A 23,371-nucleotide genomic window follows, 5' to 3' on the forward strand; every position below is an offset into this window, starting at 1 on the left:
GTATGGTATGCAGCTCTTGTAGAAGTAACAGTGGTAGCACAGCACCAAATCTATTGTTGTGTTTCCTGGCCTTGTGGTATCCCTGATGAAGTTGTGTCACTTTCACTCAGCACTGCTGCTGATCTCTGCATCCCCTGTGCAATCTGCTTGTAGAAAAATGGAGATCTACAGCTGGTCTGTAGCTGTGCTTGCAGTCTCTCCTCCTCACTGGCCCAAGAGATCCAATACTTCCTATGTGCTTCAGGCAGGAGCTTGTCTAGTACCCGTCTGCGTACGCGGAGCCAGCATGGTCGGTTGGGCAGTTGCACACAGCAAAGGTGAGCTGCTAGGTGTGCTTGCCAAGGTAGACAACCAGGAAAAGGCATTCCAAAAAAAACATATGGGGAACTTTAATTGGGCTGGCAGCTTCTGGTCTCCATCACCGGGCACTGGAGTTTAAAATTGTGACCAGCGCAGTCAATGTTGCAGGAAATGGGGCATTGTGGGACAGCTGTTGGAGGACTGTTAGGGTCACCACAGGTCATCCAAGGTCTACACTCTCACTGTCATCTCAGTAGGTCAACCACGGCTTTACACTATTTAGGTATGTGGTTTTACCGCATTGCTGTAACAAGGAACTTTCATCTGCCGGAGACAACAGACTGTAGATGCATGCACATATAGCTCAACATAAGGCAATTTATGTCCATGTAACTTTGTAGTGTAGTGTCTGGTAAATTCAATCCCTGAGTATACCAGGACTGTTTATAATGCTCTGTAAATTGTAGGGCCATTTTATTTGTTTCAGTCACTGTTCCTAAGAGAAAATACTTAAAGTGTCAGGATTCAATTACAAATTTCTAATCTCATATTCCCAAAGCTTGAATAATTTCTCATTTGTTTTATCCCTCACCCATTGTAGTGGCCAACTATCACATTCCAGGGTGCAATCCAGATCAGTGAGGGGCTGTGTCACCACCTGCCCTGCAACTGTGGGTGTCTTGCAATGCTCTGCTGTTGTAACTCTCAGCCTGCAGGTCACACCTTGAGTGTGTGTACAGCTACAGCCCTGGTCCAGCAACTGACTCCAGCAGCCCGTCAGACACACACCAAGCACACTCTGGCTTCCAACAGCCTTGGAATTATTACCTACAGAGTGACCCTAAGACACCCCCAGTCCCATATTTTCCCCAAAAACATGTATTCTGCACTGTCCAGCCCTCTACTAGACAATTATTAGTGGTCTGTTGCCCCTGTAAGGGGTCAATATGCAACAGTTTGCCACTTTAAATGGAGTTACTGAACAGCTAAGTTTAAACACAACAATGGATTCATTTTCATTAAAAAATAAAACTAATTTATTTAACTACTAAGACAGATTTTAAGTGCATACAAGTATTAAAGTCAGAAATTATTACAACAGAAAAAGAAAAACATAGTAGCTAAAACTTAACAAGCTAGACTTGGCTCAAAGTAAAATCCTTAATACATGTTCTCAGCAAAAGGACTGACCAAATTCTCAGTTCAGAACGCCTCCCAACGTCTTATGGCTGGTGTGTGTGTGTGTCCCTCACTTTTAAAAAAAAAGAAAAGGAGTACTTGTGGCACCTTAGAGACTAACCAATTTATCTGAGCATAAGCTTTTGTGAGCTACAGCTCACTTCATCGGATGCATACTGTGGAAATGTCTTCTGCAGTTTCCACAGTATGCATCCAATGAAGCGAGCTGTAGCTCACGAAAGCTTATGTTCAAATAAATTGGTTAGTCTCTAAGGTGCCACAAGTACTCCTTTTCTTTTTGCGAATACAGACTAACACGGCTGTTACTCTGAAATCTCACTTTTAATAGTCCAATCACCCTTTGAAATGCATGTTCCTGAGGGTTACCCCCCCCCCCCCCCCCCGAAAAACTTCCTTCCTACTGTGAAGATGGAGACATGGAGTCTTCTGGTTAAAGAGGTTCCAGGTTGCTGTTTCTTACAATACAGATCGATCTGTTCCTGCCCCCTTTGTTGCCAAAAAATGGCCACGATCAACTCTGATGGCCTCTGCTGGAAGCGTCAGCCTGTCCTTTATCTTTGAGAAATAGATTTACCCCCTTCTGAGACTTGTCTGGTAAACACATTTCAGTCACAATTTAATCATATGTTAATAACTAACTTCACGTATAATGTTGCTATACATTTCACCATATTATTGACCAGTGAGTTATTAGTTTTCAAATGATATCATTACGTCTTGTAAGGTCTTTGTACAAAACATAATAGTCTGTATAGTGTGAATGAAGGCGTGCATTTGGTCACACCAGCAGACAACTACTGTCTCAGTACTGATCCAGTGTGTTCAGAAAAGAAATACACAGAACCAAGCTATGCAGAACTAACAAACAACTATAAAAGATGGGCTATGTGTGAAATATTTGAACTGCATATAAAGTTGCTGGCAGTGAATAATCCACAATTTTGATGAGAGCTTTTGCTGTTTACAGTGCCATTCAAAAAACAAGCACCGAGTTCAGAGCATGGGTGTTTCTGTCCAAGACAATGTTTTAATTCAAGATTCCTGATGTTCAGCACACACAGAGGAAAGTACCAAGAGGACAGCTAAAAATAGTTGGATGTTGTTAACACTCATTTAACCATACTTTCTCTCCAACACCCCCACATCAATACGGGCTCAAGCAGTATTTTACAGACAATTAGAATTACTGCCCAGCTCTGCAATTTATGTAAGCGAGCAGACAACATTTTAACAGTCATTTGGCAAGAGGTCATCTTGTCCTCAAAGGCATCAGCCACCAATAGGCTGCTATAGCTCAGTTTTGGTACACTTCTCCCCTCCCGTTGTACTGTGTGCTATAATTAGAAGGGACTGTTTATTGATGAATTATTGGGAAGCTGAAGTGGTCAATTCACTTCACCAGACAGGTCAGGGCTTTACAGGGAGCAAGAGGAATCTTATTCCCCATTGCTGACCACCCCTACATACACACCTCTTAATATCTTTGCCCACACCTCTTAATATCACTTGAGCATTGCTCCAGGAAAATGTCATCTGTTACCCCATTCCTTCTCTTCCATCCATCCTCAACATCCGAGTGGGCTGGGTCTACAGCAGTCGTTCTCAACCTTTTCCTAGTGGAATCAGATGGTTTGGGGGCAAAGGGGGCTGTGGGTAATCTGCCACCAACACTATGGAACTGCAGGAGCTGCCCTATACTAGAAGAAAAGGAGTACTTGTGGCACCTTAGAGACTAACCAATTTATTTGAGCATAAGCTTTCGTGAGCTACAGCTCACTTCTTCAGATGCATACTGTGGAAACTGCACATTGTAGGGAGAGTGATCACTTTGGATAAGCTATTACCAGCAGGAGAGTGAGTTTGTGCGTGTATGGGGGTGGGAGGGTGAGAAACCCTGGATTTGTGCTGGAAATGGCCCACCTTGATTTTCATACACATTGTAAGGAGAGTGATCACTTTAGATAAGCTATTACCAGCAAGAGAGTGGGGTGGGAAGAGGTATTGTTTCATGGTCTCTGTGTATATAATGTCTTCTGCAGTTTCCACAGTATGCATCCGATGAAGTGAGCTGTAGCTCACGAAAGCTTATGCTCAAATAAATTGGTTAGTCTCTAAGGTGCCACAAGTACTCCTTTTCTTTTTGCGAATACAGACTAACGCGGCTGTTACTCTGAAACCTATACTAGAAGATAATTAAAGTGGAATAGGTGGTAGCCACTCTCATAAATCAATTTAGACGAGTTAGCAGATACATTGCCATTGAGGGACTTGGCTTTCCAACTAGTTTTCCAGGAAGCCACTCTCTCAACAGTTAACCATACCTGACCACCGCACCCGTATTATTTAAATATATAGATATAGATATAGATAGATATAAAGTCCCAGCTAATATCACAGTAAGCTGAGCAGTCTGATTTTTTTAAGTTGGTTTCCTGCCACTTAGAGAGTGTTGTGCAGAGTAGAGCGGACATCTCCCCATCCATCCGCATTCTGCTGGTTAGCCGTGGAAGTTTCAGCCACCGACTATCTCCCCCAGTACTACAATGAGGAGAAAATTGAAGAGGTGCTCCATCTAAAGATGTTTGTGGAAGGAATATGATGCTGACCAATGCTGGAGTTGTTTCCTTGTAATCCCCCATCTGTCTGCATCCATCTGTTGTCTCTTGTCTTATAGAAAGGGAACGTCTATGCTGCCAAAAAAGTGTGTTCTTAACTCAGGTTAAAAGCAGTGAAGACACTGCAACTGAACTTACGGCTGCAGTTTGGGTAAAAACTCGGAGGGCATCTTAAGGTTGCTATTTTAACCTGAGTTAGCTAACCCAAATAAGAATACCGTTTTTGGCAGGTAGACATACCCTTAAATTGCAAGTTCTTTAGGGCAGAGACAGTCTCTGTTTGTCCAGCCTAGCACACTGGGGCTCCTAGGAACTGTGGTAATACAAATAATAAAATAAGGAAGAAGCCTCAGACCCTTCTCCATTCCAAGAGAGACTGATTGAAACACTCTATATCAAGCAGGTACAGGATTTTGTAGGGGATGGTGAACTCAGGGCCTCCACGGGTTTGGATAAGCAAGCCTTCAGAGGTGCTTAGAATAACTCAGGATTCATCACAGGGTGCACAAGACTGTCCAGTACCCCCAAGATGCCAGGGTTATCTGGAGAATTGTCTCTGGGAAAGGTATTCCCCACACTGGCAACCATGGTAAGCACTGAGGGCCAGGTACACAACTCCTTTGCAATCTGCCACATTTACTTAAGATGATAGTAACATATCCACATTAGATTTGCGGTTTGAACCAACTATATGTATTTCATTACTTGCCAGCCTCCTTGGCTAATTTAAAGGACACAAAAGTTATGCAGCATTAAGTCTGCAGGATGGAAGGTAAAGGCAGGCTGAGACATCTTATTTCCGAAGCCAGCAATACATTCACTTCAGCTGTCTTGATGGTATCTGCTGTAACGTATTATGCAGAGGGTTAGACTGGATGACCTCCTGAGGTCTCTTCCAACCCTAATCTTCTATGAACATAAATGTCATGCTTATTGTGTTCCTATTACCACGGCTTAAAAACACAGCCCTGATACATTAGCCAAGCAAGTATTCTCACTCCTCCCCTCTCAACCTCTATCTCTGAATTTTGTCTGGAACAGTATATATCAACTGTAAGGGATTTTATTTGGCTGGAGTTCCACCGAACAAAACAAGCTGTCAGTATACAATGCAGATGTTTGACAGTAAAAGCAGTGGTTATTTTAGTTTTTACATATAGCTGCTTAACCATCTGATATGTCCACTATTGCAGAGGTTCTCAACCAGGGGTCCGCAGCCCCCAGGAGTTTGCAAGCCCTTTCAAGGAGGCTACGGCGCTCCCCACAGGGCTGAAGACCCGATCCCTGCCAGCGCCCCCCATGGGGCTGAAGCCAGGAGGCGCCGGACTGAATCCCCCAGCCCTGGTGCTCCCTATGGGGTAGAAGCCCTGAGCCCACAGGCGAAGTTGGGAACATGGAGGGCACTGCCACACCCAAACTGCAGTGCAAGAGCATGGCAATCCCAGGAGCAGCACAGCTCCGCACCTCTCCCCTGCCCCTAGGACAGGTCGGAGGCAGGAGGCCAGAGCCCGTGTAGTGGCACAAACAGCTTGCTGGCAGAAGAATTTCCTATCTAGGTTGTACTGAGCGTGCTCACCCAAACTGAGCAGGCTCAGTACAGGTAACTGCTATTTGTGGGAAAACGTGCCGGCTGCTGTTTTTGCCGTTACCAGGCTGTGCAGGGAAGCTGATGCTCTGGTTTGTGCCATGGAGCAGGCAGCCGCAGCGTTCCCGCCTCTCCTGCTGGTGCCCCAGGTTGAAGCTGCTCCTCAGCTCCAAGCCCCCTTTGCTCCTGCAGAGGCAGCAGGTAATAGCCACCCGGGTGGGGAGACCCAGCTCCTTGGCTGGCAGATCCCTCCAGGAACATTGACCGCAGGGGAGTCCTACCAGCACACAGCCCCTAGCTACCCCACCCCCTGCACCCTAAGCTCTTTTCAAATTTTTAAGCTAAGCCCCCCACCTTTGAGTTACAATTTTTGGCTGCACGCCCTCCCAAACCCCCACCCCAACCCAGACAGGCTGGGTGGCCTGCTGAGGAGTCAGGGGGTGGAGGTGGCGCTCCCTCCACAGACCCTGCCATGCAGAGCTGGCTTGAGCCCCGCTGCACCCCCCCACCCCCACCCGCAAACAGAAGTCAAACTACACCTCTGCCCAAGGCCCCTGCCCAGAGTCTGCCCCCCCCCCGGGCCCTGGAGTTTTTATAGCATGTTGAAAGGGACCTTAGAGAGAAAAAGCTTGAGAACCCCTGCCCTATTGGAGGCTGCTATCTTGTCATTGCAAGGCATAGGCTGGATGTAATAGGATCTTTTCTGTCTCTATTAGCGGGTTCAGTGCACAAGATTAGTTGAATTGCTAGAAACAGTATTACCAAAGCATGAGTAAGAAGAGTTACTCTGAATCCTGGATCCTATATGCAGAATGAATAATTTTATGTTCAAGATACTTGTCCATCATGCCCTCACAGCTGTTAAAATCAAGGTTTGGGTCCCTGACATGGAGAAATGTCAATCTAATGAGAAAAGGAGTACTTGTGGCACCTTAGAGATTAACCAATTTATTTGAGCATAAGCTTTCGTGAGCTACAGCTACATGCATCTGATGAAGTGAGCTGTAGCTCACGAAAGCTTATGCTCAAATAAATTGGTTAATCTCTAGGGTGCCACAAGTACTCCTTTTCTTTTTGCGAATACAGACGAACACGGCTGTTACTCCGAAACCAATCTAACGAGAATTCTTCTGTTGAAATGCTGTTTGTGGGAGGTTAATGTCAAGGTATTTACTAGACAAGAGTTTGCATCCTCTACTACTCAATTTTAAATCAAGTTCCAATTGCCATCTTTTTAATAGAGCTATTTGGAAATGTTTGGAGAATCTGAAAGGTCAGTGCTGAAATGTCAGTCTGCAGCTCTCCCATCCCCCAAACAAGAGGAGAGTATATTCAGTTGGGTTTAAAAAAAAAGAGCTGCAATATCACCATTCAGATGCTCCAAATATCAACCAACCCTCCAGCAAAGAGGTTGCCAGGACCAGCATCACTAATGTAGAACAAGCAGCAGAAGAAAAGTTGAAGAAACAACAGCATCTCTATACATCATAAAGAGGCAGTAAAGGGCATATTTACTCCCTCCTACAGCAGTTTACCTTTACACGTCTATCAGAAGTATCTGAACAAGCAATAAGAGGGTGAATAGGAGTTCATCCATCGGGGACATACAACACACAGAGAAATCTAACTAACACAGTGGTCTGCAACCTTTACAAACCCAAGATCACTTTTTGAATTTAAGAGCAACACAGGATCTATTCTACCCCTTCCCCAAGGCCCCACCCACTCCATTCCCCCCCCATTAGCACCACCCTTACTCACTTTCACTGGGCTGGGGCAGGGGTTTGGGAGGGGGTACGGGCTCTGGGCTGAGCCTGGGTCAGGAGTTTGGGGTATAGGAGGGGGTTAGGAGTGCAAGCTCTGGGAGGGTGTTGGGATGCAGGAGGGGGTACAGGGTGCTGGCTCTATGAGGGGGCTCAGGAATGGGACAGGGGCTCAGGGTGCAGGAAGGGGTTTGGTGTACAGGCTCCGGGAGGGGGCTCAGGGTTGGGGTGCGGCCTCCCACCAGGTGGCACTTCGCCTTGCTGTGCCTCCAATCGAGGTAAAGCAGGTTCCCCGCCTGCCGTGGCCCCACACCGCTTCCCAAAGGGGCCAACGTGCCCCTGGAGGGGTGGGGGCACATGACTCTGTGCACTGCCCCTCTCTGCAGGCACCGCCCCCAAAACTCCCATTGGCCACAGTTCCCCGTTCCCAGTCAATGGGAGCTGCAGGGGCAGTGCTTGCAGGCAAGAGCACCGCATGGAGACCCCTTCCCCAGGGGCATTCTGGCCACTTCCAAGAGTGGCGTGGGGCCACGGCAGCAGCCCCGTTGTGCCACCGCAGCCAGAGATCACAATCGACTGGGAGAATCCCCAGGATCGACCAGTCGATCACGATCGACAGGTTGGTGACCACTGGACTAACACAATGTACGCATGTAACTCTCACATGCACTTTAGAAAAGATGTACCATGTATTCACTAATCAGCCCTCTTAATTTAACTTAGGCCTTTCCAAACACAGCAGAACCTCAGAGTTACAAACACCAGAGTTATGAACTGACCAGTCAACCACACCTCATTTGGAACCGGAAGTACACAATCAGACCAAAAAAACCCAGATACAGTACAGTACTCTGTTAAATGTAAACTACTACCCCAAAAAAAAAAAATGAAGGGAAAGCAGCATTTTTGTTCTGCATAGTAAAGTTTCAAAGCTGTATTAAGTCAACCTTGAGCTCTAAACTTTTGAAAGAACAACCTTGATGTTTTGTTCAGAGTTATGAACAATTCCATTCCCCAGGTGTTCGTAAAGCTGTGGTTCTATTGTAAAGGATGTTTCCCTTTACTTCAGTTCTGAAAAGCAACTATGAACAGCATCAGAAAGCTCAGTGCCCCATGGAGTCCATGATTCCATAGAGGTTGAATTGGCTGTTACAGAATTGCTTTCACGAATCTAGGCTCTTTTTTAAGCTAAAGAATTGTTTCTAGCCCTCATTGTTGTGAAGAAAACCTTAATCTTGGATTTAACCAATGCTGTCCTGTCTGCATGAGTCTGCAAACATCCTGAAATAATAACTCTGATATCTGAATTGCACCAATCATCTCAATGAGGTTAACGATGAAACCTAGAGATGACAATATCAACATAGCTATTTCACTGCTGATGATTTTAGTAGAAACACCCATCTGATGTGCTTACCACTCCACAATCCTAAATTGGTTCTCAGCTCCCAGAAACCAGAATTCCCTACTGTCAAAACTTCCAGATTTCTTCATAAGAGCTTCTACTCAACTGTCCAGCATCTTCAGTACAAGAATGTACGGCATATTGAAAACTGACAGCATGGCAAGAGCACAAAGTGGCTTGAATATGAAGAACACAACACTACTATACTACTTGCATTTTTTCATTGTTGTGTTTAAACTAAAAAAAATATGCACGGTTTTCAATTATCTAAAACTGCTGCAGAATACCCCCAGGATCTAATGACCTGTGTCAAGCTCACCAGAAATGTCTTTCCATTTGTGTTCCAGCCATTTCCCAGTGACACATATGCGGTTAAGACGACACCGTCTTCCCCCCCACTGGCCAAACTTAGGAACTCACCCTTTGCTCTGAGAGGCAATTAAAATTCTTTCCTCTCACACATCACCTCTAGAAGGAGATACCACACACATGCCAAGTTCTGGACTCAGTTATGTTGTGCAACCCCAAATGCTCAGTTGGGGATAACAGAACAGAATTTGATCCTGCAATCTGAATCTAGTTAACAATTCTGTGGATGGATGAAAAAGTGAAGTGATTTCCCTCCTACATAGATATATTGATAATGAGGCACTAGAAGGAATAAAAAAACTTGTTTGACTAAAGTTATTTATGACTGAGGACAGCAGAACTATAAGCAATAAGCAGCTTGGGTTTATCACAGCAGGAGATACTGCTAGTTTGTATTTCAGTTTGTCATCAATCTCACCTCTTTCATTTGCTCATAACTTTCTGAAGTTTTCACTTATTGGGCTGACACAGGCTTGCTCTCTGATCAAACAGGAGTTTCTTTTGGGAGGTTTCAGTAAAACCAGTTTAGTCCTTTGAGTAGGAAGAGAGTGAAGATGGCTGGGGTAGAAAGCTGAAGTTTGGCCAGAAATTAGGCCCTTGATGAGAAGAGCCTTTATGTATTCCAATGAAAACTCATTTTAATTTGACCGAGTTATGAGCCTTTGAAAGTTGCACTTCATGCATACACAATACAATTGGTATGACTTCCTTTAAGCAGTGTTTGTAGTGAAAGTCAGCTACACTGAGCAGGAGACTGGGACTAACTTAACAGTGTAGCAAAAAAGTAAATGCACAGAGTGAATCCAGAGCTCTTACCTCATTCACTGTGCATCTTGAAAGAAATGATCTGTGCAGCTTTTAAGGCTTGCTGGAGAGAGCTGTCTCCTGCAGACTTCCCAGAGTGCAGAGTAGAAGAGCTCCCTCTAAGAAAACCTTGTAAGGTGTGTGGGATGCAGCATTTGATGTTGTCATGTTGTGTAGCCAAACAGTTCCATATCACAGAATTTCTTTTAATCTCCCTAGGAGATTACAATAAAAGCCACGTTAAACACTCAAAAGTCAGGAAGTGACAAAGTTAAAGGACTTCAAAAAAAGTCATAACTGTCTTAAAGTTACTTTTAGAAGTATTCTATGTTAGATGTAACACCTGATAAGACTACTGTGACCGAGAAATGAAAGATTTCCATTTTCTAATTTGTTCACTTTGTGCACTTGACAACCCTGTGAGTCTAATCTGCTTACTCAGAGGGTACGTCTACACTGCCATTAGACCCCCACAGCTCGCCCATGCCAGCTGACTCGGGCTAAGGGGCTGTTTAACTGTGGTGTAGATGTTCAGACTTAGGCTGGAGCCTGGACTCTAGGACCCTGTGATGTGGGAGGTTCGCAGAGCTGGAACCTGTCCCTGTACAGCTACACTGCAGTTAAACAGCCTGTTAACCCAAGCCAGCTGGCATAGGCCAGCCGCAGGTGGACATATACAGATCATGTGGGTCTGGCATATAGCAACGGGGGAGAGAAAGATGTGTAAAAGATAGCAAAAACTGTCATTTTAAAACCACAGAAGTTGACAGAGCATTTCAGGGCAGGTATAGGACAAAAACTGTTTCAACTGTCTAGATCTTAGGCAGTATCCCTTTATGGTGGCATATGAAGCCTTAGCTCTGCCCCCTGGTGTTTAAGTACTATGGAACACAGCATTTCTCAAAATAATAAGGCTTATATCTGCCACTTTAGATGTACATATCTATAGAATTGGCAGGATTATATAATTTCAACTCATAACATTGATGTATATTTTAAAGCTTTTTTTTTTTTTTAAGATTTTTGTTTAAATGTTTACAGTAGCAAGAAATTACTGGGAGTCAGACAATTGTTTAATGACAGGACACAGATCCAAAATGTTAACGTTTTATAAACTGTTAAAACAAACTGTCCCCCTTACATGTCAAAATATACAAAGTAAATATGCTTAAATCAACGAGTCTTACTGATTTTTACTATTCATTTACTCGTCCTTTTCTAACAAGCTTAATTCAAAAGTCGAACGATGGATTTTGACTCTAATAAGTTCCCAACCAGCATTTTTCTTTCTTTGCCCATCTGTAAATTTCAATTCTCAATGGAAATATTTTTTCCAGCCATTTGTAGGTGTATGGTGAAATCAATGTTTACTGACATTTATGGATACAAATTTCATCCTTCCAAGCTGACATTTTCCATTCAAGTATACTCATACCACTTACTGACGTAATATCCAACTTCATTCACTCAGATTACATTTTTAAAGACATGTTCTCTTCACTAACATAGTTATGACTAAATGTCACCTTCTAAGTAGTCCTTTCAGGCACCGACAGTCTTCTTCAAGTACAATTCAACCGAATGGTTGTCCTGTGGTTAAGGCACTGGATCAGTAGTCAGGAATCTGGGTTTTAGGCCTGACTCTGTCACACATTTCCTGTGTGACCCTGGGCAAGTCACATAAGGCTTGATTTTCTGAAGTGCTGAGCATGGACGGCTCCAACTAAAGTCAAAGGGAGCTACAGCAACTTTGAAAGTTGGAATCTTCGTCTTTGAGCCTCAGTTGCTCAGCTATGACAGGAGTCAGAAAAACGGACTGGGCAGATCACTAGGATGACCTAGTACAGCAATTCCCATTTGCCTAATACGGCAGTCTTTTCTACTGGCAATTATTCCATGGTTATTTTCTATACTCACTTGCTCACAACTTTGTGTCTTCTAAGCTTGCAGGTAAAAAGTCTAAAACTACATTTAGCGTTAGTCACCCTAGTGGCCAAACTGCAAGTGAAATAGTTTGACCAGGGAAAACACTTCACAAAAGATCAAGTTTTAACAGATTACAGTTTCAATACTCATTTGTAATTAAAATACCTAGCTGTAGTTGTTTGCAGCTTTAAAGGCTCAGATATTTAAATTTCAGAAGAACTCAAGTCAACATCTAGAGCCTTAATGGACCAGCTCCTGTTCTCATCAACAGCTCCAGCCTCTGGAATAAAATAGTCACGATGAACTTTAAAAGCTGAACATTCTGGGGAGAATCGATTCTCTCTCTGAGATGCAGTCAGTCACATAAGCAATAACATTCCAGAGTGTGCATTTGTCAGCCAATAAATGCACCCCTCGGGTATGCAGAGAAGCCAAGGACACCCAAGATATTTGACTACTAGCCAAGAAATGCCTAACCCAGAGTGTGTTACTATACTTATAAAATGGCTTATTGACAAACTAAAGTGTGAAATATTAATCTTTCCAAGAAACTAGCTCCACTGGAACTAACTGCCATCCAGGAACAAACCACAGTGGTCTACTTCTATTTACGGCTTCCCTGTGTGTCTCTCACCCCAAAATAGGTGAAGGAAGCAGAAGCAGAGTCCTTTGCCCTCTCCTCAAGTCAGCTGGAAAGGCAGCCAATCTGATTCTATGAGGTTCTCTTTCAGCCCTCCTCTTCAGAAGAGAGGTACTACTGCTGCTTGATTTTATTATTTTTAAATACCCTCAGCCTCCTTCCTCCCTTTTATCTGCCTCCTGTGCCAACTGGAGGTAGCAGGGGCTGTCAATAGAAGCTGGACTGCATTTGTAGAACACCCCTTTTCCTTCATTCCAAGATGATCAGGTAGGAGGAAAGATTCAAGGACAAATGGTTGGCTGTTACTAAGCGATGGTAACAAGGTTCTAAGTATCTAGAAATCCCCACTGTTCAGATGAGTGGATGATTTGGATACGGCAGGGACACTGGACTGCTTAAGTGGGTTTACAGTCTAAGCACTTGCGTTTGGATTTCATAGTGGGGGGCATTAGTTATGGTGATGAGGCCTATGTGCATAGATGCTTAGATAGGCTCAGCACTTTGAATACTCTTTATGTTCCTCTTAAGTTGGTTTTGTAAAAGCTTCAATACAACCTAAGACCAATAGAAAGGTTTCCATTTTAAAAGAACAGATCAAACTTTCTACCGAGTTGTTTATTGGAGAGACATTTCCCTGCAGTGTTTTGAATCTGAACACTGAGAACTTGCAATGGAAATTGACTTAGGTTAGCCAATTAAAACAAATGGAGAAATGCCAGAAACAAATAGCACAAGTAAGAGTGAAAACTGAACTGGATTTTATTACTAATGCTGTACATTGAAAATGAAAGTAACAAAAAAAACTGGTTGTTTAAATTATTTAGGCTTATGCAACTGACTGTAGTTACAACTTGCCTACAGTTACCATACTAGACTCATAGGTGAACCATCAATTCTAGTCCCCAACAGATTCTATACAGCGTATTGCTGGATAAATTTTTCCCATTCCATCTCCTTCTCCCGTTACATAAAAGTGTTTTAACTGCTATTACAGCGTGTAGATACTTATGAGTACTCTTTCTGTACTATGCATTTTTAATTTGTTGGATCGGTCCCTATAGATATTTTGATAACATTCAGAGAACTAGACTGTTTGAGATGCTCTTGGGGGTGCAACAGAATAGTAATCAATCTCTCCCACCTAACCACATTCCCCCTGATCCACAGGACTTGAAAATTTACGACATACCTAAATGCCACAAGATTAAGCTACAAGCTCTACTGTTCAGGGGCAATGCCCATGTAAAACAGCTACCTACATACCCAGCTGCTGGGAAAGAGAAAAACCTTAATATGTATTAACTTTATTTTAGACCATTTCTGGAAGGAACATGCATATTCACCCTTTGTTCCTCCCCTTCTCAACCCAGAGCCTCCTGGCTGCTGTGAAGGCAGGAGTCTTCAGGGGTGGAAGGGAGAGAAGAGGGAGTTCTCTGTTAATTTACCCCCAACCCTGCCTCCGGTTTTACATTCTCCTCCTCCTCAGTTAACAGCTTGCTCCAACGTTACTCTTGGGGGAATTCTGTGCTAAAAAATTTAAAAGTCTGTACACTCTTTTAAAGTTCTGCAAAATTTTGCAAATTTGTCAAAACAACAATATAATCACACCAGTTTCAATTATTTTTGGTCATTTATTTCAAAATACCTGTCAGTAAGTATGTCTGTCACAATACAGACAACAAAAAAGATTCAGGAAATGCTTTTTGACAAATAGATTCCTTACTAGGCATATTAATGCAGAATTTTGAGTAATAGTTCATTTAAACTACAATACAGAACCATACTTACTGCACGCCTCAGAACCAGTGCAAAGGCTTTGGGGAGTCAGGGGTAACGGAGGAGCTAAGAGAGTGGGAAGTAATTGCTGGGAAGAAGCCTGGGTGTGAACTTGGAGGGTTGTTGGGTATGGGTGCGGGAAGGGATTGTTCGGGAGATTCCCCCATGCAGACCCTGGCTGACCCTTAGCTTCTCCCATTCAGTCAGTCACATCAGTCCCTGTCCCCATGTCTCCCTGCACCCGTGTCCCCTTGTACCCCAGCCACGTGCCCCTCCACCCCCACTCAGCAACCCCCCCCATCCCTATGTGGCCCTGCACCCCCTCCCCCATGTGTCTCTGTGCCCCCACTCAACCATCCCCCTTCGGCCCTGTAGCTCTGCACCCCCTTTCCCATTCCCATGTGGCCCTGCGCCTCCCTTGTCCCTAAATGGCCCTGCCTCCCCTCCCCCATCACCATGTGGTCCCGCATCTCCCTCTCCCTGCGGCCCCACATCTCCACTCCCATTCAGCCCCTGCCCCAGTCTGTCGTCCCCCACTAGCCCTTATGAGCCCTGTCTGACCCTTAACAGCCCCACGCTGTCTGTCTCCTGACCTGGCCCAACAGGTGCTGTGAAGAAAGCAGGCACTCTCTCTTCCCTAGCTGGCCAGAAGCTGCTGCTCTGTTCTATCACCACAGCACCCTCTAGTGGGCAAAAGGCAGTACTGCAGCAGCTTTCAAGCAAACGCTTTTTCTGAACAAAAAATTAAACATGTGTAGCTCATTTATTATGCATGCACACAGTGGTACAGAATTCCCCCGGGACGATAGTGTCTACTCCCCATACTGCTCACAGCTTTCTGAAGATGCAGCAGAACCAATATGAGTGAGCTGAGTCTACTTAGTTTCATTGTTGCCCAGAGGTTTCCCCCAATAGCAACTTTGAGAACCCACAGAATTCTATTTGGTCTTCACTCTATGGCAGATTGGGGAAGCTCTGAGAAGCAGCAGCAATGGGGCTATCTTCCTTCAGACTTTAGAAAACAGCTTTGCATTGATTCCCATGCAGTCGACATCTGGAGGGTTATCATTACAACCATAAGAGAGAGAGACTACTTTTTTTTAAAATGAAGCCAGATTCCACAGTAGTTGATGGTCACACAGGAAAGATGCCTACTCACAACAGGCAGACCCTATAACTATTATAATTTCAGTTTGCAGTAAATTTTCGTTTGTTTAAAATTAAGTCAAGTTTTGATCCTGAACAAGACAATTTGCAACATTACACTGAAAAAAGGAATCTGTATTTGAGAATACTCAGCTGTTAGTCACTAAAGCTAACACAGTATAACAAATATAGGCAATAATCTATACCTTTAAAATTGAATGAATCAGATCCACTGCTGACTAACAGGTTTTTAAACCTAGATAGAAACTGTAAGGTGATTTATAAGGGAACTTCTTCCCTGAATCTGGAAGAATGTGTTCTCTCTTAACTGCTGCACTAAGAGGCCACATTGCCCACTGGATTTCTGCATGGATATTTACAGGCAGAGAATTAGTGTGAGGAAATAAGGGATCAGAGAAGAGACTGAAAAACTGATTTCCTTTACCCGGGTATCAAAAATAGCTGAGTATGTAACATACAGAGTGCTAGGCTGAAAACCTAGAGAACTTTTGTCATCCCTGTGGATAAAGTTATGTCACGGAGGTCACAGATTCTGTGACTTTCAGAGATCTCTAACATTTTTGCTTCAGCCCCAGTGTGGCAGGCCCAGAGCTGTCAGACAGCGGGAGACCACAGAGCTCCGCGCTGTGGCGTGGACCCTGCAGCCGTCAGCCACCGCAGCAGCAGGTGCTATCTTCCCCCCTGCTTGGGCTTCAGTCGTCCTCCCCCCCAATTATTTTTAGTAAAAGTCACAGGCTTCCATGAATTTTTGTTTCTTGCCGATAACCTGTCTGTGACGTCTACTAAAAATAATCACGATAAAATCTTAACCTTAGTCATCCATCACAGATCTAGTTAAGTACCTTGAAAGTATAGCTGCAAGGGTTAGCACTTTCCATACTAGATTCCCACTTTGACCATGACCACAAATTGTAAGCCTATAAATCTGGAGTAATGAGAACCCAGCAAGCCCCTGATGAGAGTTAGAGGGTATGTGGAAGCAGGAGGGGAAAAAGTCCAGGTGCTTAGCCAACCGTGGAACATTTTGTCCCTCAAATTAGGTATGTGCTATGAGACTTAAATCACATCTACATCCTAGACATTGGAGGACATTCTAACATTAAGAAGGAATAAGATAAGGGGGGCAATAAAAATGTTTAAACACATTTCAGCATATATTCCACAAAAGTAGGCAATATAGTCCAGAATCCTGATGCAGTCTTTCAGGTAGTAGTTGGCAACCAGAAATTCAGCATACAGATTTTTTGGGGGGTGTGGGGAGGGGGGAGAGGAGAAGAAAAAGGAATTAAAAAGTTTATTCCCCAAGCTCAATATGATACAAGCGGACTACAACGTATCTACGTCCCCCTAGTGATTGTTAGACTATGTGAGGAGTGTCCCTCAGCAGCTCCCTTGAAAGCAGCTGTTGGGAGTTCAAATGTCTCCCTTAGCCCTGTGTAAATTTCATTTTCCCCCCAGCACAGACTAACATCTAATAAAAGTAAATAAGAGAAGAACTTTATAGGGCGAAAAATCCACACACAAGGATTTGGTCTTGTTGCAGGGTGGGGCAGGCACCTCTTAGTAGACTCCCACAAACATAGCACTTCCTAGAGACAGCTGCAATTGCTCTCCAGCTTTAGAGAGACTGGAGCCTAGTGGCAGCTTTTTCTAGCTTTTGCTTCTTCACAGGACAAGCCCAATTTTTGGACACCAGCCTCCCCAGGATGTGTTTTCCTGGAAAGGGTTTAAAAAGTGTTAATTCTCACAATTTAGTTTCCCCAGCCCCTGCTGCAGGCACCAGACTCTCCCCCTTCTACAGTACAGCTGCTCCCAATAGGCTAAGGGAGGGAACAGAACCTGATCTGATGAAGCAATGGGGATTTTCAGTACTTCAAGAAGGATTCCATATCAGCCATAGCTTTAGATCATTCCTACTTTTAAAACAAACAATGCCAAGAATTTAATCTCTGTAACCATGATTTCCCCAAGTTCTCCCACCCTAGCAAAATAAAGCAGCTCTGTTACAGAGATGTAAAGCCTACGCAGGACAGAAACATCTTCATTTATAATCTTTAAAAGATAAAAGTTCCTCAAACATTAATTTTTAATTTAACTGTTCTAAGACCTTGACCAACAACCCCTCCTACACCTCCACTCTCTGCCTCTCTGGTGAAATGGAACATGAGGCACTGACCTTACAGTCACCTGTGGCACTCAATAAGTAATGTGCTAGATACTCAAATATAGCCTTCACACCACCATAGTGATAAAGTGACTAAAAAAAGAAGAAAGACTGAGTGAACTGGTGCAAAGAGATCTACCACAACAACAAGGTTTAAGTCAAGAGAGATTCAGTCATTCATAAAGAGCAAGGGCTGCTGCCTCAAGCTGAAGTGAGAATGAATGAGAGAGATTTCAAATATAAAGACACGCCCAGCAAATTCCTCCTCCCTTAAACAGACCAGTATACAGTGCCTTGAAATTAATTGTCACCATATGGATGGACTCTCCTTTCTGACTGAATACAGCTTGGAGCAGCTGTTCTATAAAAGAAACCGTATATTCCAGACTCTGAAGAGGAACTGCCCTTCATTATTTACCTACACCCAAAACGCCACAACAAACACCTTACATCCTCATCCTTTCCAGCAGCCAAGACAGACCACTCACCATTCGGCATGACATGAGTACCCCTCTTCCAAATCCCAAAGTGGGCAGGCAACTGCCCATAGCAGTTACTTCCAATCCCAAAACAGAGACAGCCTCCAAAAAATCAGAAAAATATAGACAACTCCTTCCCCAAAGGTTAAGCTAGAGAAACACACAGACCCCCAACAGAAGGGGGGAAAAAAACATTTGACCCTAAGATATAATATGCACCTCTCCGGAAAAAAAGAAAGAGAGAGTCCCCTAGAAGGCACTCCCAGAAACGCACGTACCAATTAATTTGGAAATCCATGAACAGACCCTGGAGTAAGTACAACCCTTCCCTTTTCAGTTAAAGCCGAGACACACCCCCACTGCTGAAATCCCTGCACCCCCGGTGTAGAAACACAGACAGCCGAAGGCGCTGCCAGACCCGCCCCCCCAGCTCAAACTCGCCCAGGCCCCAGGAGCAGAAATGCAGCTCTCAGCGCATCGGCAGACACACACACACACCCCCCGGGCCCCGGGACACCTCCACCGAAGACAGACCAGAGTCCCCCCTTTGCCCTCCCATTTCCTGAGCTGTAACAAAGACCCTCAGACGCAAGCACCGCCCGAGGCCCCAAGATCCCCCCCCAGCCCCAGCCCCGGCATCCACCCCCGCCCAGCCCGACTCCAGCGCTCAGCGAGACACACGCCCCGCGGCCGCTACACCCCCGGAGCAGGAACAGAGCCAGCCCCTCTCTCCAGGGCGAGGGCCAGACACACACGTCCCCTGCCCAGCCCGTCCCCAGGGCGAGGGCCGACCCGCCCGCGACGGCTCCTGCCCCCCAGGAGTCAGGCTCCAGAGCTCGCGCAGACCCCCCCCGTCCTGCCCCCCGGGCCGGCCCAGACACCAACGCACCCCGCGCCCCACCCCCATGGAGCCGGGTCCGGCCTCCGGCGCAGCCACCCCCCGCCCGGCCGCAGAGAGCGGGCAGCCCAGGCCCGTGCCCGGCCGGGGGGCTCCCCGCGCGCCCCACTCACCGATCACCTCCTGCAGCTCATAGTCATCCCTGTTGATGGACCAGGGCAGGGAGCTGGGGTCCTCGGCCATGGCGGCGGCGGCGCGTCCCCGGGCACAGCGAGCTCAGCGCCGGGCAGCGGCGAAAGACGAAGAGAGGCGCGCAGCCCCGCGGCCCGACAGCCACCCTGCCCGAGCCCTCCCCGCGCCGCCCCTCTCTCGCCTCCCCATTGGCTGGGGTCTCAGCCCCGGGGGCGCGGTTAGGGAGCGGCGGGGGGCGGGGCGGCCCAGTCATGCTCGGCGAGGCCTAATCACCACCCCCCTCAGCAAAGAGCCCATAGAAGAGGCGGCCTATAGAGTTCAGTAGAAAAACCCACCAAACTCGAATAAGGTAAGCGCTACCATGGCAACCTCTCCCCCCCCCCACGAACATGGGCCGTCCCTCCACCAGCCCACACCGGCGCGGGATGACGTCACTCGCGCACGCCTGCCGACGCCATCTTGAGAGAGAGAGACGCAGTTCATCCGCCATCTTGAGTGAGGCGCTTGCCAGACGCCGTCAGAACTTCACCTTTCTCACATCCCCACCATCGTATGAACGGCTGCCTTTAGCCATACATCCCGTGAAGGGTAAAGATTTGGCTGTAGTATAATCCATCCCGGAGGGAGGCGGAACGAGAACATGCCACACACAAGATGGCTGCCGTTTGCTTCTCACCCGTGCTGTCAGGGAGGAGCGGAAAGGGATTCGCCCCCCAGTCTCTGAGGCCGGTGTTGATTGGTCCTCCGCTATAAGCTCTCCAGCAGTGATTGGCTTCTAAGCCTGTCCATAGCTTGAAGTCCCGGCTCGACCCGTGTGTGCATCATGCTCTTGCATAGGGAGGGGAGAAAAGGGAGGGAAGGAGAAGGGGTCCTTGAAGGGCCTGCATCTGTGTGGGGCCCTGTGCAAAGTGAGCCAGACTCCTGGAGCCTGACCTAGCGTGCAGAGTCCATCTTGGGGGGGAATGGCTGTAGGGAATGCCGGAGGAGCATGGGTTCACGCAGAACGTCCACTTAGTACATTGCCACCTTGTCACTGTCATGTAGCCACGTCACCCTCCTGGTCTGGCCAGGAGCGTTTGATTTTGCTGTGATGATCCCCGCTGCTGCAGGCAATCCTTTGGGATATTAATAATTCCCCAGGGTCACTTTCACACTGCAATGCCATGACATTTTGATGCAGTGTATCAAAACATCACAAACTAGAAGTTTCTGCCAGACTGGAGAATCTCAGAGAAGCAGCCTTCGGGGAGGGTAAGCAGTTGGCACAGAGCCTCTGAAAAAGGGAGGAAAATTTTGGGTAAGGCACAACCTAAACCCGTTAGGAAAAGTGCTGTAATATTTCTAATGCCCACACATATGAGACACCCCTGCCTCTCAATATTAAGTTATGTGAGCACAAACTTACCCATCTTGAAAAGATGAAGGGCTGCAAAATATTTCATCCAGAGAGCATAGGGATTTCAACCCTGAGGTTTAGATTATTGTGTTAAATTAACTAAACCAGTATCTCCAGGCAATAGGGCTCCCTCTTCTTCAATGTATGTATATTTCCAAGGCTTGTCTTAATTTAATGGGCAGGTGCAGTAGTCCACCACAGATGCTTTTGGGCTCCATATTCTGTATTTAACTACAGGGAGAGGTTATGGTGGATGTCATCTGGTGTAGAAGAAAGGTCACTCTTTCTCCTCTCTTCAAGATCTCCTAGTTGCCAAACTCTTCTGCATACTCCCCTCCCTAATTTCAATACTGAGTAATATAGCCAGACTTTCTGATTCAAATACCAGGTCAATCAAGTATTCTGACTGATTACTAACCATGATAAAATCCTGGCAGTATCTTCTGGGTATCTCAGCAAGACATAGCCCCTATAATTATGACATTGTAATAGTGCCCAAAGACAGGATAGGGGAATCATTGTGCTAGGTGCTAATTAACTGCACAGAGGTGCACAGCTGAGCCAGCATGGAGCCCTATTGATCCATGTGTGTGGCAGAAGTAATGCCTAAGGGAAAAAAGATGACTCAGAAGGAATGGAGCAAGGAAGAGGATAACAATAATAACATGAATTTACATACACTAGAGAGACAAGGTGGTTAATATCTTTTGTTTGACCAACTTCTGCTGGTGAGAGAGACAAGCTTTCAAGCTACACAGAGCTCTTCAGATCATACACTCATTATGCACACAGCTAGACGCTTTCAAGGCAGTTTTTAAACACACACAAAATAGATAAAATAGTTTTAGTGTCAAGGACAACCCAAATCAGCTGGGACATTTGGCAAAATCTGTGGAATTTGTGTGTTAGGTTTTATTTTTGCTTTCTACTCTACCTGGAGTGGCCACTATCCAGCTTAATATCAGATATTACAATAAGTCACAAGGAACATCTTCCATTGTTGTATGCAGTGTTGTTGTAGCCCTTTTGGTCCCAGGATCTTAGAGAGACAAGGTGGATGAGGTAATATCTTAGGTGGTACCAACTTCTACTTATTGAAAAAGACAAGCTTTCAAGTTTACACAGAGCTTTTCTTCGGGTCTGGGAAAGGTACTCAGAGTGTCACAGCTAAATATAAGGTGGACCAGATTGTTTAGCATGAGTATTTAACACATATTTCAAGCGACCATTCAAGGTGAAGTGGCCTGTCAACAATGCTCCAGTCATGGGGAGTGGAGAGAATGCTTGGGAAGTCGAGAGAGGTGTTAGTGGGTTATAGAGTGTTGTAGTAAGCCATAAATCCAGTGTCTCTATTCAGTCCATGATTCTTAATGTCTAGCAAAAAGTTCTTCTTCACTTTGTCCAAACCATGGGACAGCCATGGATACTAGGATAGCTTCCCAATATGCCAGCCTCTTCGTGGGCCACCTTGAAGAAGAATTTCTGGATAAGTGCACCACAAAACCAATAATATACCTAAGATTTATCAGTGGTATTTTCATCCTCTGGATAGGTGACCTAAACTCCCTCATAGATTTCCAACACAACTTCAGCAACTGCCACCCATCCATTAAATTCGCTCTAGAACACTCCTCTACTAGCATCAACTTCCTGAACACCATGATCAGCTTCAACAATGGAACCCAACAGACAACTATATACAAGAAACCCACTGATCACCATACCTGCCTTCACAGATCCAGTAACGACCCCAAACACACCAAGACGCCAGGCAGGCACTCAGATATCACAGCATATGCTCCAAATAGAAAGTCTGGGATATACATCTTTACACACTAAAAGCAGCCGTCATCAAACAAGGATGTTTCCCCAGAGAAATAGATTGCATCATGGAGTGGGCCATCCAAATACCCCAAGAGAACTTGCTTCAATACAGAAATGAAACCCTGTCCAACCATACACCTCTAGTTGTCACCTATCATTGGAAGCTGTAGGAGTATCATGAACAACAACAACCCATACTTTATGGGGACCACATCTTGTAAGAAATTTTTCCTCAATCCCTATTCTGGCCTTCAAACAACCCCCCAGCCTCTCCAAACTCATCATCAGAAGCAAGTTCTCCATACACCAGGACGTACCAACTCAAAGCAACACCAGACCCTTCCAGAATAACAGCTGGAAAACCTGTAGACATATCTCCACTGCTCTGATGACCAACACCCCCCATAACATACCTTTCCAGATCCATGTGGCGTACCTCATCCAATGCACTAAATGTCCCAATAACAACTATGTGGGTGAAACCAGACAATCACTACGCTCTCAGATGAACTCACACAGAAAAATGATAAAAGACAAAAACACCACATCACCTGTGAGTGAACATTTCACAAAATGATCACTTCATACCTGACCTCTCAGTTCTCACCCTGAATGGAAACCTACACAATACCTTCAAAAGATGAGCCTGGGAGCTTAAATTAATAACTTTGCTAGACACTGAAAATCATGGACAGAACAGAGACAGTAGATTTATGGTTTATTACAACTATCTATAATCCCCTAACCCTCCCCCTCTCTCATGACTTGAGAGGTGTCGATGGGCCACTTCACTTTGAATGGTCCCTTGAAATACGTTTATGTTAAACAATCTGTTCTACCTTGTAGTTAGCTGTGACATTCTGAGTACATTTCCCAGACCCGAAGAAGAGCTCTGTGTAAGCTCAAAAGCTTGTCTCTCTCACCAACA

General features: G+C 45.4%; 1 protein-coding gene across 3 annotated transcripts in view; it reads right to left on the reverse strand.

The window, feature by feature from the left end:
* The window catches only part of OXSR1 (oxidative stress responsive kinase 1), a 117,640-nt gene extending 98,226 nt beyond the window's left edge, over positions 1-19,414 (reverse strand). Inside the window, exons 1-3 of one of the 3 annotated variants that reach the window (XM_073334695.2) lie at positions 19,205-19,292; positions 12,133-12,247; positions 10,054-10,256 (exon numbers count right to left, since the gene is read on the reverse strand). Coding sequence is in view for 1 of the 3 variants with exons in the window: in XM_073334693.2 (XP_073190794.1) it covers positions 19,205-19,274 (70 nt within the window). In the remaining 2 variants the exon portion in view is untranslated. Of the gene's footprint in view, positions 1-10,053; positions 10,257-12,132; positions 12,248-19,204 lie in introns of all 3 variants that reach the window. The other 2 variants (XM_073334696.2, XM_073334693.2) reach the window with 2 other exon arrangements.
* Between the last annotated feature and the right edge of the window lie 3,957 nt (positions 19,415-23,371).

Source organism: Lepidochelys kempii, chromosome 2, assembly GCF_965140285.1.
Source record: "Lepidochelys kempii isolate rLepKem1 chromosome 2, rLepKem1.hap1, whole genome shotgun sequence".
NCBI classification, from domain to species: domain Eukaryota; kingdom Metazoa; phylum Chordata; order Testudines; family Cheloniidae; genus Lepidochelys; species Lepidochelys kempii.